The sequence below is a fragment of the Lepidochelys kempii genome, chromosome 6 (assembly GCF_965140265.1).
Source record: "Lepidochelys kempii isolate rLepKem1 chromosome 6, rLepKem1.hap2, whole genome shotgun sequence".
NCBI lineage: Eukaryota > Metazoa > Chordata > Testudines > Cheloniidae > Lepidochelys > Lepidochelys kempii.
Window position 1 is genome coordinate 19,527,488 of NC_133261.1, and position 16,500 is coordinate 19,543,987.

Here is a 16,500-nt window from a genome sequence, read left to right on the forward strand (position 1 = left end):
TGGGTGTAAAGGGGCCACTAACCCCCTTCCCTCCAGAACCAACATCCCCAGAGACAGCTGGAGCCTGCTGGCACTCAGTCCCTCCTGCAGCCACCCCACCCTGCGCTTTACCCTCAGAGCCCCCCACATTCCCAGGCACAGGGTCACCAGGGGCAGCCTGCCTCTTCTTAGGGCACTGATTGACTCAGTGTGTCAGACTCCCACAACGAAAACAGGCCACTTCCTCAGTGGCAACAAACAGGATGTTAGGTTTCAGAGTAACAGCCGTGTTTGTAACAGCCAGAGTAACAGCCATGATGTTGTCACACTCCCCAATCCTATACTTCAGGGACACCTTAAATACTTTGGAAGCACAGTTTAATATCATATAGAGCTGCCAATGAAAGGACAAGACATGCTGAACTTCTGGGCTTTACAGCTGAAAGGAATCCTCCTAATAGGGCTAGTGATCTTACCATAACTCGCCAGGCCTCTGGCCACCTGCTCATTTCCTAAAAATGGAGGGACATTAGAAACAGCAACTTGAACAGCAGGTGTTGAGAGGGGCACAACAGGGACAAAAACACCCTAATCCCCTCCACAACCATCTGCTTACGGAGGCTTCGTGTGGCAACAAACAACACAGCCTTGCTCATGCGGGAGGCAATACCTCACCTCTTAAACCCAATGACCTTCCACACAGCTAGAACATGCTCCTCCACCGAGGAAAAGCCTGGAGGCAAAATCCGAAACCCATAGCCACACGTTAAACTCTCAGACTCTGCGACAAATTGTAATCTTTGTCCCCCTGGGCCCTCAACCAGCCATCCCAGTCCACAGGGTGCCCAAAAGCCTGCTAAGACAAAAGAAGGCCTGAAATAAACCCACAACTACCAAAAAATAATGAAACACACATACAAACAAACAAAAATTCCCCAAAACACAGACAACAGCAAAGCACACTCACTCTCAACCTCCATTCTAAACAATCCCACAGTCCTCAGTGAGAGAGATCCCCCTGTACTGCCTGCTCTGTGTGTGTGTATGTCTGAGAGAGAGAGAGAGAGATCCTGATACACTTCCCCCTGCCACTTGTGTGTGTGTGAGAGGGAGAGAGGCAGCCTGACAAAGGGAGAGGGTTTACAATTGGAAGCTGGGAGAGAGGAGAGAGACAGCACAGATCAGGGAGCCCCTGCTAAATTCCCACTCCCCCAAAAAGTGAGACTGTGGCTTCAGGGATATGGCAGCTCCAGCACCGCAGTGACCAGAATCCAGAGAGAGAGAGATCTTACCCAGCACAGGTTATTAAGAGCCAGCTGGTATCCCAAGGGATTTTAATGAAACTGGATGGAGTCAGGAGAGGAGCCAGAGGGGCTGTCTTTGTCCAGCTTAGGGGGCACTGGGAAATCCTGCCAGTGACTGAACTTAGTCCATTGTTAGGGGGCACATATTTGTGGTAAATCCTGTAGTCTACTGGAAACTATTCCTGTGCTTCATTTTCCAATAAACCTTGCTAGGTGCCTTCGTACCTTATCTGATTCTGGGGGTTCTCTTGGGGTCTGCTTTGCCAGCTATCTGCGCAGAGCCAGGGCAGCACACAGAGGGAGCACACGCATGCAGCTGAAAAGTTATCAACATTTGAAAGAGTGACATCTGACAACAATAGGCAGTATTGCCAATTGCAGAAGTTCAAAAGTCAGACTTCATGATCCCCAAATCATGATTTAAATTAATGCTTTTGTGTTTCTTTTTCTTAGCCTGCTAGTTCCTGAGTGTGTAGGTTACACATGGTTCACATTCTTAATCTTTTCTCCACAATCCTGAGGGCCTAGAAACATAATTATCAATAAATTTTAAGCTGAAATTCTAAATTATTCACATGACTCCAGGAGCTGAGGCCCAAAAATTCCAAGTATTGTAATCATCACAATAAAATGGCAGGTGATGCTTTGCAAAGTGGATTGTGTAATATGGCTTCCGGCACCTAAGTTTCATGAACATATATGGTCAGAAATCAGTAGAGCTAGAATACATCTCACACACAACAGCCAGCATGTGTCTCTCAAAGGGAAGTGTTGTGTTTAACCAGTGCTTTGGAAGCATATGCCACAATATAGTCATCATCCATGAGGACAACTCCCACCCATGACCAATCAATTGCAACACTCAATTGTGAGAAGTTAAGGCTGAATTTGCTGAGACATTTTAACATGTTGACATAGGATGCACTGTCCCTTTAAGGGAGCTGCCAGGTTTAGCTCTGTGGTCTTGGTTTCTACCCTGAATGGGGGTTTCTGGTGGCTGTAATCTAGAGGGATGCTCAAGTGGTACTCTGGTTAAATAGCTCTGCCTTAATAACCTTAACCATATAAAAAAGACAATGTCCATTAAAAACAGCAGATTTTTGAAATCAAGAAACACAAGAATGAACACAGCTCCCTGCAAGAGAAAGCCTGGTTGTGCAGTTAAAGCCCTGGATGAGAACTTGGGAGATCTGTGTTCAGTTCCTGGCTCTACCATACACTACCTGTGCGACCTTGGGAATGTCATTCCATCTTTCTGGGTCTCATTTTTTCATCTGAAAAATGGGAATAATATTTCCTTCCACTTCCCTCTGTCCTGGAATGAGACGGTCACACAGCATAAAGGGCTGTCTCCTCTTTCAGGGTTCTCAGACAAACACCAAACTCCCAAGCAGAAACCGGCCTCCAGAATAGGCTGTAATCAAAGTGCAATGCAGACAGCAAACTCTCTGGCTTCTTACACAATTCACTCCTTCCAAAACTACATCTCCACCAAACCTTGCGAAACCCAATAAAATTAACACAAAACGTGTCACCCCAAGACTAAACCTTGCTTAAGTGCTAAAAAAGAACTTGGACGACTATAAGAGAACTGACTGGTGACACCTGCCAATACAACATGTCTAGTGCCTAACACACTGAGGCCCTGATCGCGGCTGGGGCACTTAAGCAATTCTGTAATACACTAATTACATGACAAATCTTGTTGAATTCAGAGTTAAGGTTGGCAAGTGATAGCTTATGCCCTTCTCACACTTCAGAAAACTAGGAAATAGAGAGTGAAGGTAAACACCCACACAACCTTAACTCTGCCCCCTTGGAGCTGGCAAGAGTCACTTGGAATAAGTGCATGCACTCCAGATGAATTCACTGTGTTAGGTGTAACTGTATTGAATAGTGGAGGAAGAAGCTGAAGCAGCTGGGAAGAGCTGTGACTGTGATACAAGGAGCTCTGGGTCTGAGTCTTCCTCCTGTATATTCTCAAAAGAAAGAGGTTCGTGTGAACCATGAGGTTCCAGTTGGCATCATTCCAGTAGAGAATTGTGGAGGTTGTGTCAGTAGCAGGGCACTGGGTGCTATGGCTATTGTCAGTAGTGAGGTGGGATGTGAGAGCAGTCTGTGGATTTAATGATGGGTAGGGGAAAGTATAGGTTGAGGTAGTAACCTGTGTGCAAGTCTGAAGGGATTGTAAAGGGTATGAAGGGGTTGTTAAATTTTACAAATGTGGCATTCTCTCAGTGGAGTAGGCTCATTGTTTGAGTGTAGGGCAAGGGCAGGTAGCATCTGTCCATCAAATGAAATGCCGGATTGCAAGTGTTTATGTTATGGTCATTCTGAGACATCATTCAGAGAGGGCAGCGTTAAGGTTGTGTGGGCGTTTACCTTAATTTAATTTTTCCCACATATTTAAGTTCATTCTCAGATTTCCACCCTGGCCGTGTTTCAAACCTCAAAGTTGAAGGCTCAGACTAGTGTTAAATGGCCCATTCATTTAACGCAATGTTCTCAGCTGAAAGAGACTACCGCATGGGGATGAGTATAGCCTGAAAAAATAGCTCAGATATGTGAACTGCTCCATTCCTTTCAGTGGTTGTTCCTTTCCCCCTCCTCAGTGCCAGAGTTTCTGATGTGTGCCAAGTGTCTTAGTTCTTAGCTCCTCGCCCCAGTCTCAGCACTTTGTTCTTGGTGCATCTCTGAACATGCCAGTTCTAAGCTAGTGGGCAGGGATTCCCCAGACCTTGGCTCTCATGTGGGGTAGGGAAATGGGCTCAGACACCCACAGCAAGCAATCCCCGTCACATGGCTCACATGAGGGCAGCAGGGATGGGGGAGGACACATCGCTGTAGAGGAGCTGGGGAAACACAGGTTGTGGCTCACACAAACTATTTTCCCCCTGTGCCCATTGCAGACCCTCATGTCCCCCTCTCCAGCTCCCATCCGTCTCCTTCCCACTCCTGCTAGACCCCCATTTCCTGAGCCTCAACCCCTCCTCCCACCTATTCTTTCACCCCCAATTGTCCTCCCCTCCTAACAAGCAGTTGCTTGTGTAGTTATTTTATTTTCAAACAATAGTTTCAGCACCTTCTGCATATTCTGCCATGCTCAGATCCTATTTCCCTCCAATTAAAATCCCCCTGTAACAGAGGCAGACTGGAGCAATACGCCTGCTTCTTTTACTTCAGATTTCTGCCCTGGGTTGAATTTGGACGCACAGTGCCAGGGGTGGTACACAGATGCAGTTATTGTAACCTTCCCCGGAGATACCCAAGTCCTGTGATGGGTGGTTTTCCAGACAGTAGCCTCTCCCTCTCTCTGCCGGCTGTTACTTACTCCAGTCTCTGCAGTTTGAAGTTCGGGTGTGTCAGCCCCTTACACAGCAGCCGCACTCCAGCATCTCCCAGATTATTACCACGCAGGTGCAGCTCTGTCAGGCTCTGGCTGGTTCTGAGAACAGGGGCGAGATCCCCGCAGCCAGCGGCTGTCACACCGCAGCTCCGCAAGCTGCAGGAGAGAGAAAGACGGAGAAGGGGGATCATGATATGAATGGGGACCCTCACAGCTGCTCAAACAGGTGGCCCCACCCACCAGCCACTCTGCCTGACGCATCAGCATCGAGAATGAGCCAGAAATCCTGCTACAGACTCTGTCCGAAGACCCACCTTGTGTCCAGTGAGAAATCAGCAGTGGGTGGGACTTCCTGTCTCAACTCCACCCCGTGCCCTTTGCCCTTCACCAAGCAACAGGGAGAATGGCCTAGACCCTCAAACCTCTGCCACTGACCAATGAGGAATAAGGTTTGGGGTAAAACTCCTTCCTGAGCCCCGCCCCCTCGCCCTTTTTTAGTGGCCAACCAGAATTCAGAAAGAGTAAAAAGTTGCTCTTTAAGTCCTGCCCACTCAGCTGCTGACCAATCAGGTTGGTCTTGCCACTGATCAGCCCCAGAATCAGTGGAGAGCTGGAGCCTGTTCGCACCCGTTCTCTAGAACTGGTTGTTAAATTTAGAAGCCCTTTTAGAACCGGTTGTTCCGCGAGGGAGAACCGGTTCTAAAAGGGCTTCTAAGTTTAACTGGCCAAAAGTGGCACCTTGGGCGCTGGCTCCATGGGTGCTCCAGCCCTAGAGCACCCAAGGGGAAAATTTGGTGGGTGCAGAGCACCCACCGGCAGCTCCCCGCCCCGCCCCCCACCCCAACTCACCTCTAGTCCGCCTCCTCCCCTGAATATGCCGCCCCACTCTGCTTCTCCACCTCCACCCCCCAGGCTTCCCGCAAATCAGCTGTTTGTGCGGGAAGACGGGGCAGGCTAAGAAGCAAGCGGCGGCTTCGCGCTCAGGCCCAGGGAGGCGGAGCTTAGCTGGGGGGTGCGCACCGCAGCAGGTAACCGGGGGGGGGCACGCCCCGCCCCAGCTCACCTCCACCACCCTTGGCCTAAGCGCGAAGCCGCCATCTGCTTCTCAGCCCTCCCAGGCTTCCCACCGAACAGCTGATTCGCTCCGCACCCACCAAATTTTCCCCACGGATGCTCCAGCCCAGAGCACCCAGGGACTCGGCGCCTGAGGCGTCACTTTTGATGTTATGAGTGGGGGAGCGGCCGCTCCCCCTGCTCCCCCTCAGCTACGTCCCCCACCCCTAGGAGCCAGAGGGACCTGCCGGATGATTCCTGGGAGCTGCCCCAGGTAAGCACCTCCGGGACACCCCACCTCACCCCTCAGCAGGTGCCTCTGGCTCTTAGGGGTGGGGTGGGAACCCATCATGGTGGCCCACGAGACCCTCCTGCCCGGTTCTGGGGGAAGTTAGGGGACAGGGGAGGGGGGTGGATGGGGCTGGAGTCCCAGGGGGCGGGGGTGGGCAACGACCCCCTCGTGGGGTGAGGAAGGAACCCGTTGTTAAGATTTTGGCAGCTCATCACTGCCTAGTATGGAGTGACCCAAACAGGGCAGGCCCATCGCTACAGGGAGGCTGTAGGGGGAGCCCCCTCCCCAGGCAGCTGGGCCAGGCTCAGAGCAGGAGGAGCTGGGAGATCTTGTCCCTCCATGACCCTGGCACTAGCTCTGCTGCTGCCCTGCAGGACACAGACGTCTCCTGTCTCTGCCCCCAACCCATAAGCTCCCAGCTCTGAGCCTCAGGCCTGGGGAGGGGAGGCAGCTGCGAGGCCCAGCACTGGCAGAACCACACCCACCTTCCTCTGAGACCAGGGATCAAAGTGGGGGAGAGACGAAGAGAAGAAGATCCCCCTGGCAGGGGGTTCCCCAGGATGTGGGGAGGGAAAGCCCCTGAAAAGAAGGCGACTGTGTGACCCTGTTGGCAGGGCCTGTTCCAGGGTCTCTGGAGGGGTTATAAAAGTAGGAGTTCTGCTAGTTTCTTTAACCCCCCTGCAGAGTCTGGGCTCCTGATGGAGCTGCCAGCCAGCTGAAGGGGTAACCATGGCAGCAGGCTGGCTATGTCCATGTGCACTTCAAGGACCACCTGCAAGTATAGCTGTCTTTGTCCTCCTTTGAGGCCTCACAATGAGCACCCTGCACACCCAAACATGATCCCACCCCCACCTGCTAAATGTTGCACACACGTCGAGAAACCCCTTCCATCAGAGCTGTCATCTGCACGGCCTCCTTCATCACCTCATTTGCCTTAAGATATTATTACTCTGCCCAATGGGGAGGTGTGATGGGACCCCCGAGGTGCGACCTGTGACTGTGGGACCGCTGTGCCCCCTTTACTCTCTATTCTGGGTTGTCTCTCACAATGCCAGACTGGTGGCAAGCAGCAAACCCCTGCAGGTGCTGTTACCCCACAGTACAACTGCATGTGGAGCCCCACACCCAGCTAGATTGTGTGAATGCTCCCAGAGCCACTCATGAATGCCTTTAGCGTCTCTGACCTCCAGTCATTACATGCAATGGCGAGTTGCTTTGAAATTAGCATTTCAAAAGGTTTTTTGAAATAAAGGAAATATAAAATCCCTCTAAGAAAAGCTTCTGAGAGATTTGTTGTACATCAACACCACCACGGGCGTCTATGATGTGCTGGTTAGTAGGTTCCCAGTTGATGAGTGATTTTTCTACAGAATCTGTCATAATGAGAACTACTCCCTCTGAGCGCTTGTTGTCACTACGCCCTGAATAAATCAGATGTTTCTTCTCTTGCCCGAAGTATTTCTTATCCACATCTCTCAATTTGCTCTCACCGATGCCCAGGATTTCAAGTCTATAGTTACCCATAACTCTCATGATCTGCAAGATCTTTGATGTGTGAAACATTGTTCTCATATTCCAGTAACCAACCCTGAAGTGTTTTCTTGCTGTCAGCATCCAACTTTTCAGGGCCTTGGCTTCCAGAGACTGGCTTTCATCAGGAGCCTTCCTGAAGCACAAAGGGGCAGCAGCGTTCATTTTTACCGGAATGGTATCCTGGTTCTGTTTCTTGAAAAGAAAAGGAGTACTTGCTGTAGCTCACGAAAGCTTATGCTCTAATAAATTGGTTAGTCTCTAAGGTGCCACGAGTACTCCTTTTCTTTTTGCGAATACAGACTAACACGGCTGTTACTCTGAAACCTATAACTGGTGAGATGTTTTTATGAGACTATGTCTTTAGCCTTGTACACAACCCTCCTGACTTTATCCGGGCTTGGGACTGACAGACACAGGCATAAGATGCAGCATTGTCCCTAGTTTTTTAGACAGAGTTTGCTTGTTTGTTTAAATTTTGTTATTTTTTTCAGATGTTCTGTTTGTTTAGTAGCTAAACTCAGTTTCTCTCTATCCTGTTTTCCTATAGGAGCTAGACAGGAGAGTACTCTGGGCTCAAAGGAAGAATATCCTTGGAGGTCCTCCACGCAGCCGAGAGAATGCTCACCGAAGTTCTTCCCCACCTATAGTGGAGTCCCTTGGGGCTGGAAGGATGGGAGCATTCAGTTGGTGATGGAGAACCATGGAAAAGAGGTTTTAGTTGGTGTGGAGGAATGTAGAGGATAGGGTTCATCCGGGTGTTAATTTTTTAACTAATTACCCAGCTCTGAGTTCCCTTTAGTACATCTCAGGAGTGTGGAAATTGATGTGGATGCTGCCAACAGGCAGTCATTATGCATTGTGGGGTGTCTGTGTTCATGCACGGCCATGGTGTAGCATTTTATGTTTTTGCACAAGAATTACCAATGCACCAAGCAATTTTTTTAAAGCTGACGCATGTTTGAAGTTCTAATGCTATAACATTGTATTTCTCATTCACTATGTCTTTGTAAATCTGAGGGGTGGGTGTTTGAGGGCACACTGAGCAGAGACCACTGAGTCTCCCCTCACCTGCTCTGGGGCTGGCATGCAGCCGGGATACGAGTGGCACAGCTTGCTGAAAAATGGAAACAATTCTCTTTGGAATATTTTGCTTAGTACTTCATCCAAATTTGAACCAAAATTATGAATTTTGGTAAATAACTCCAGTGAGGGGCTTGTCAGGTGACAGAATCAGCTTTACCGAGTTTAAGGCCACAAGAGACTATTAGTTCATCTAGTCTGCCCTCCTGCACATCACAGGCTATTACATTTCCCCTAAAATCTCCTGTGTTGAGCCCCGTGATTCTGAGTGATCAAAGTGCTTGTGGAAGAATGGGGTAAGGGCAGCGTGGAACTGCACTGCGCGGAGACTCACTGCACATCTGCAGCAGCTTTGCCAGTGTTGGTGCTAAAAGAGAGCAGAGGGATGTGTTGGTAAAAAATATGTGATTGTATTTCCTCTGAGCAGATTAAACACTAGAGGTCATGGGATCCCTGTGCACGGCTGTGCGCACGTTTGTGTGTGGCTGGGCAGCGTTAGAGGTATGGTGCGGAGTTGTGCTGTTACTGCCAAGGCAAATGGCCTGTAGCAGACAGTCTCAGCTGCGCTCCACAGGGACAATCTCACTGGAGATGCCCAGGTTCAGACTCTTGGGCATTGCAGCAGAGTGTTCTCAACAGCTAGAACTCAGCTGTAGAAGGCCTTCTGAGAGGGGATCAGACTGAGCCCTGGCCTGGCCATGGTCCGAGCAAAATGCAAGATCACTTCTTCGCTAAAGCCCTTACCAGGAACAACACCAGGGTCAGCATGAGATGGAGATGGTGAAATAAGAGGAAAGATAAAGAATAAGAGAAAAGAAAATTGGGTTGGTGTGACACAGAGCAACCTTGGCAAAGGGTCCCCTGTTCTTTGCAAACAGCTCTCACCTCAAGCCTGACAAACTCATTACACCAAATACTTCTTAAAGGATATTTATTCATCAAGTATAACATGTAACGTATCTACAGAACCCTGTGTTGTCTACCCTTGCCACATCCCAGAACATTCAATGGAAAAGTGTCAAATACCATGGCAAATGATCAAAACCACTTGGAAGTGAAAAGGAACATCACAGCAGGCAGGGGATCACCAGCTAGTTCTGGAACTGACTGAGCTTTGTGGGGAAAACGTTTTTCATTAGATAGGAAAGGTAACTATTGATGACTGTAGATCAGGGTTCACGCTTTAGGAGTTTGTTTTGTGTTACAACCAGTTGTTTCCATCACCTTCTCTCTTTCCTGGATAAATCTTTATTCTTTCTTAAATAAACCTACTTTATAAAATCATAGAATCTCAGGGTTGGAAGGGACCTCAGGAGGTCATCTAGTCCAACCCCCTGCTCAAAGCAGGACCAATCCCCAATTTTTGCCCCAGATCCCAAAATGGCCCCCTCAAGGATTGAGCTCACAACCCTGGGTTTAGCAGGCCAAAGCTCAAACCACTGAGCTATCCCTCCCCCCCAACTTTAGTTTTATGATAAGTGTTCACAAGTGCTATGTGGCTTACAGGAGCACTAGTTAAGGTAACTCTGATAAACTGGGGTATGCTACATCTTTGGGTGCAGAGATTCTGGTACTTCTGTGAGTAGCCAGAGTCAGGGGCAGTATATCATAGGAGAATGAATCAGGGATTCAGTGATTAGGGTGCCCATCTTGTTAGCCTGCAAAGCAAAGCTGGGGCTGGCATAAGCCCAGAGGAGAGTGCTTGAGTGAGTGAAGGGCTGGTGGTGCCAGGTAGCTGGCACCCAAATACTCCTAGTAAGACTCTGTAGGCGCAGGGGGTGGGGTAATGCGGTAACTGTCCATCCCCAATAACATCAGAGTGGAACAGAGAGAAAAAAAAAATCTCCTCCCCTCCACCATCTCTCACTGTGTTAAGCACTTTACACAGAGGACACCTGTGAATACACCGAGGAGGCCAAATGTTACTTACTCCAATTTCTGCAGTTTGCAGTTCAGGTGTTTTAGTCCCTCACACAGCAGCCGCACTCCAGCATCTCCGAGTTTATTACCACCCAGGTCCATCTCTGTCAGGCTCTGGTTGGTTCTGAGAACAGCAGCAAGATCCCCGAAGCCAGTGTCTGTGAGACCACAGTCCCGCAACCTGCAGGAGAGAAACACAGAGAAGGGGGATCACAGTGTGAAGGGGGCTCGTCACAGCTGTTCTGACAGGTGGCCCCGCCCACCAGCCCCTCTCCCTGACCAATCCACGTGAAGAATGAAGTAGAAGCCCTGCTCCACCGCCTGTCCCAACCCCCACCCTATGCCAATGAGGAACCAGTGTGGGGGGGAACTTCCTGCCTAAGCCCCACCCCTTGCACTTCACTCTTTACCAGCCAGCACTGTGAATGGACCAGACACCCCAATCCTTAAATCTCTGCCATTGACCAATAAGGAATAAGGTTTGGGGTGAGACTTTCTCACTAAGCACCGCCCCTCACCCTTTCCACTGACCAACCAGAATTTAAAGGGCAGCCACCAGGACACCCTAAGTCCCACCTACCCAGCTCTCAGCCAATCAGATTGGATTTGCCACTGACCAGCCCCGGGACGGTGCGACGCAATCAGAGCAGCCCCATTGCGACAGGGAGGCTGTAGGGGGAGCCCCCTCCCCAGGCAGCTGGGCCAGGCTCAGAGCAGGAGGAGCTGGGAGATCCTGACCCTCCGCACCCCCAGCACTAGCTCAGCTGCTCCCCTGCAGGACACAGACGCCTCCTGTCTCTGCCCTCAACCCATCAGCTCCCAGCTTCGATCCTCAGGTCTGGGGAGGGGAGGCAGCGGCAAGGCCCAGCACTGGCAGCATCACACCTACCTTCCACTGAGACCCGGGAGCAAAGGCTGGGGGGATTGGAAGACAAAGAGGAGACCAGCCCCACAACTGGGGGATCCCCAAAGTTTGGGGAAGAAGAGACCCTGAGAGGAGGGTGACCATGTGACCCCGTTGGCAGGGCCTGTTCCAGAAACACTGGTGGGGTTATTGTAACAGAAATTTTCTACCGGATTCTGCGTCCCTTCCTGCAGAGTCTGGGCTCCTGGTGGAGATACCACCCAGCGGAGTGTGGACCTATGGCAGCAGCCTGGTTATGACCATGTGCATCTCAATGACCAGCCCCAGCATGGCTGTCATATTCTACCACTCTGCCATCCACCCTCCCTCCAGGGCTCAGAGGGAACCCTCTGCACCCCCAACAGCTGCCAAATCTTGCACACATGTAGAGACACCCCACCCATCGCATCTGTCACCTGCAAGGCCTCCTCCATCACTACAGCTGCCTTCAAAATATGGTCACTTCACCAAATGGGGAGGAAAGTCCTAATGTTTGAGAGAGAAAAAGAGCCCTGAATTTGTATGAGGGAGAGAAATCCCCAATCCCTGGGGTCCCCCAAGTTCCGTCATGGTTGGTAGAGCCCCAGAGATATTTTGGAGGCAGGAAGAGAGGCGCCCCAATGCGATGAGAGACTCTAAGTTTGTGTTCAACAATGAAAGAAAAAAACTCATGGGTGTATGTGGGAAGCTACGGCGATTAGCGCTAGCAGGGGGAGGTGGGGAGAGGGAGTACTTGATTAAGCAACAGAGAAGAGCTCCACAAGATTTAAAGGTAAGGAAGGAGGGAAGTCAAATAAGAAATTGAGGAGCAAAAGACCCCAAAACGGGGAGAGGACACATGAAGGGAAAGAAGGACCCAATTGGGATAAAAAAAGGAAAGACTCCCCCAAACGAGGAGTGGTGTCGGGGGTAAGCTTTGGGAAGGAGGTAGCTGTGCCAACCGTATATGAGTTTATTCTTTGCCCTGGGCGCTGATTAGAGTCCATTCTGGAGGCAGATTTCAAAGTAGCAGCCGTGTTAGTCTGTATTCGCAAAAAGAAAAGGAGTACTTGTGGCACCTGAGAGACTAACAAATTTATTTGAGCATAAGCTTTTGTGAGCTACAGCTCACTTCATCGGATGCATTCAGTGGAAAATACAGTGGGGAGATTTATATACATAGAGAACATGAAACAATGGGTGTTACCATAGGCACTGTAACGAGAGCGATCACTTAAGGAGAGCTATTACCAGCAGGAGAGCGGGGTGGGGGGGAACCTTTTGAAGTGATAATCAAGGTGGGCCATTTCCAGCAGTTGACAAGAACATCTGAGGAACAGTGGGAGGTGGAGGGGGAATAAACATGGGGAAATAAGAAAAGGAGTACTTGTGGCACCTTAGAGACTAACCAATTTATTTGAGCATAAGCTTTTGTGAGCTACAGCTCACTTCATCGGATGCATAAAGTGGAAAATAGTGAGGATGTTTTTATACACACAGACCATGAAAAACTCCGCGTTTATCACTGCAAAAAGTTTTCTCTCCCCCCACCCCACTCTCCTGCTGGTACTAGCTTATCTAAAGTGATCACTCTCCTTACAATGTGTATGATAATCAAGGTGGGCCATTTCCAGCACAAATCCAGGGTTTAACAAAAACGTCTAAGGAACAGTGGGGGGAGGGAAGGAATAAACAAGGGGAAATAGGTTACTTTTTATAATGACTCAACCACTCCCAGTCTCTATTCAAGCCTAAGTTAATTGTATCTAATTTGCAAATTAATTCCAATTCAGCAGTTTCTCGTTGGAGTCTGTTTCTTAAGTTTTTCTGTTGTAATATCGCAACTTTCATGTCTGTAATTGCTTGACCAGAGAGATTGAAGTGTTCTCCGACTGGTTTATGAATGTTATAATTCTTGACATCTGATTTGTGTCCATTTATTCTTTTACGTAGAGACTGTCCAGTTTGACCCAATGTACATGGCAAAGGGGCATTGCTGGCACATGATGGCATATATCACATTGGTAGATGTGTCTGTAAGCAAGGACTGGCCTGTCTCCCAAGATTTGTGAGAGTGATGGGTCATCCTTCAGGATAGGTTGTAGATCCTTGATAATGCGTTGGAGGGGTTTTAGTTGGGGGCTGAAGGTGATGGCTAGTGGCGTTCTGTTATTTTCTTTGTTGGGCCTGTCCTTTAATAGGTGACTTCTGGGTACTCTTCTGGCTCTGTCAATCTGTTTCTTCACTTCAGCAGGTGGGTATTGTAGTTGTAAGAATGCTTGATAGAGATCTTGTAGGTGTTTGTCTCTGTCTGAGGGCTTGGAGCAAATGCAGTTGTATCGTAGAGCTTGGCTGTAGACAATGGACCGTGTGGTGTGGTCAGGGTGAAAGCTGGAGGCATGTAGGTAGGAATAGCGGTCAGTACGTTTCCGATATTGGGTGGTGTTTATGTGACCATTGCTTATTAGCACTGTAGTGTCCAGGAAGTGGATCTCTTGTGTGGACTGGTCCAGGCTGAGGTTGATGGTGGGATGGAAATTGTTGAAATCATGGTGGAATTCCTCAAGGGCTTCTTTTCCATGGGTCCAGATGATGAAGATGTCATCAATATAGCGCAAGTAGAGTAGGGGCATTAGGGGACAAGAGCTGAGGAAGTGTTGTTCTAAGTCAGCCATAAAAATGTTGGCATACTGTGGGGCCATGCGGGTACTCATAGCCGTGCTGCTGATTTGAAGGTATACATTGTCCCCAAATGTGAAATAGTTATCGGTGAGGACAAAGTCACAAAGTTCAGCCACCAGGTTAGCCGTGACATTATCGGGGATAGTGTTCCTGACGGCTTGTAGTCCATCTTTGTGTGGAATGTTGGTGTAGAGGGCTTCTACATCCATAGTGGCCAGGATGGTGTTATCAGGAAGATCACTGATGGATTGTAGTTTGCTCAGGAAGTCAGTGGTGTCTCGAAGGTAGCTGGGAGTGCTGGTAGCGTAGGGCCTGAGGAGGGAGTCTACATAGCCAGACAATCCTGCTGTCAGGGTGCCAATGCCTGAGATGATGGGGCGCCCAGGATTTCCAGGTTTATGGATCTTGGGTAGTAGATAGAATATCCCAGGTCGGGGTTCCAGGGGTGTGTCTGTGAGGATCTGATCTTGTGCTTTTTCAGGGAGTTTCTTGAGCAAATGCTGTAGTTTCTTTTGGTAACCCTCAGTGGGATCAGAGGGAAATGGTTTGTAGAAAGTGGTGTTGGAGAGCTGCCGAGCAGCCTCTTGTTCATATTCCGACCTATTCATGATGACAACAGCACCTCCTTTGTCAGCCTTTTTGATTATGATGTCAGAGTTGTTTCTGAGGCTGTGGATGGCATTGTGTTCTGCACAGCTGAGGTTGTGGGGCAAGTGATGCTGCTTTTCCACAATTTCAGCCCGTGCACGTCGGCGGAAGCACTCTATGCAGAAGTCCAGTCTGCTGTCTCGACCTTCAGGAGGAGTCCACCTAGAATCCTTCCTTTTGTAGTGTTGGTAGGGAAGTCTCTGTGGATTAGTATGTTGTGCAGAGGTGTGTTGGAAATATTCCTTGAGTCGGAGATGTCGAAAATAGGATTCTAGGTCACCACAGAACTGTATCATGTTCGTGGGAGTGGAGGGGCAGAAGGAGAGGCCCCGAGAGAGGACAGCTGCTTCTGCTGGGCTAAGAGTATAGTTGGATAGATTAACAATATTGCTGGGTGGGTTGAGGGAACCATTGCTGTGGCCCCTTGTGGCATGTAGTAGTGTAGAAAGTTTAGTGTCCTTTTCTTTTGTAGAGAAGCAAAGTGTGTGTTGTAAATGGCTTGTCTAATTTTAGTAAAGTCCAGCCACGAGGAAGTTTGTGTGGAAGGTTGGTTTTTTATGAGAGTATCCAGTTCTGAGAGCTCATTCTTAATCTTTCCCTATTTGCTGTAGAGGATGTTGATCAGGTGGTTCCGCAGTTTCTTTGAGAGCGTGTGGCACAAGCTGTCAGCATAGTCTGTGTGGTATGTAGATTGTAATGGATTTTTTACCTTCAGTCCTTTTGGTACAATGTCCATCTGTTTGCATTTGGAAATGAAGGCGATGTCTGTCTGTATCTGTACAAGTTTTTTCATGCAGTTGATAGATTTCCACTCCATACGGCTAAATGCAGTGCCTTGCATAAGGACAGGTTTCAGAGTAACAGCTGTGTTAGTCTGTATTCGCAAAAAGAAAAGGAGGACTTGTGGCACCTTAAAGACTAACCAATTTATTTGAGCATAAGCTTTCGTGAGCTACAGCTCACTTCATCGGATGCATAAAGTGGAAAATAGTGAGGATGTTTTTATACACACAGACCATGAAAAAAAGTGAGGATGTTTTTATACACATAGACCATGAAAAAATGGGTGTTTATCACTACAAAAGGTTTTCCCTCCCCCCACCCCACTCTTCTGCTGGTACTAGCTTATCTAAAGTGATCACTCTCCTTACAATGTATGATAATCAAGGTAGGCCATTTCCAGCACAAATCCAGGGTTTAACAAGAACGTCTGAGGAACAGTGGGGGGAGGGAAGGAATAAACAAGGGGAAATAGGTTACTTTTTATAATGACTCAACCACTCCCAGTCTCTATTCAAGCCTAAGTTAACTGTATCCAATTTGCAAATTAATTCCTATTCAGCAGTCTCTCGGTGGAGTCTGTTTCTGAAGTTTTTCTGTTGTAATATCGCAACTTTCATGTCTGTAATCGCGTGACCAGAGAGATTGAAGTGTTCTCCGACTGGTTTATGAATGTTATAATTCTTGACATCTGATTTGTGTCCATTTATTCTTTTACGTAGAGTCTGTCCAGTTTGACCAAATGTACATGGCAGAGGGGCATTGTTGGCACATGATGGCATATATCACATTGGTAGATGTGCAGGTGAACGAGCCTCTGATAGTGTGACTGATGTTATTAGGCCCTGTGATGGTGTCCCCAGAATAGTTGGCAACGGGCTTTGTTGCAAGGATAGGTTCCGAAACAGATTGACAGAGCCAGAAGAGTACCCAGAAGTCACCTACTACACGACAGGCCTAACAAAGAAAATAACAGAACGCCACTAGCCATCACCTTCAG

At 48.7% G+C, this 16,500-nt stretch overlaps 1 protein-coding gene across 2 annotated transcripts in view; it reads right to left on the reverse strand.

Moving 5' to 3' along the window:
• Nucleotides 1-16,500, reverse strand: part of LOC140912510 (NACHT, LRR and PYD domains-containing protein 12-like) — a 181,199-nt gene that overhangs the window by 41,793 nt on the left and 122,906 nt on the right. For both annotated transcript variants that reach the window (XM_073346997.1, XM_073346998.1), the window contains exons 8-9: nucleotides 10,518-10,688; nucleotides 4,615-4,785 (exon numbers count right to left, since the gene is read on the reverse strand). In XM_073346997.1, the coding sequence (XP_073203098.1) occupies nucleotides 4,615-4,785; nucleotides 10,518-10,688 (342 nt within the window). The remainder of the gene's footprint in view (nucleotides 1-4,614; nucleotides 4,786-10,517; nucleotides 10,689-16,500) is intronic.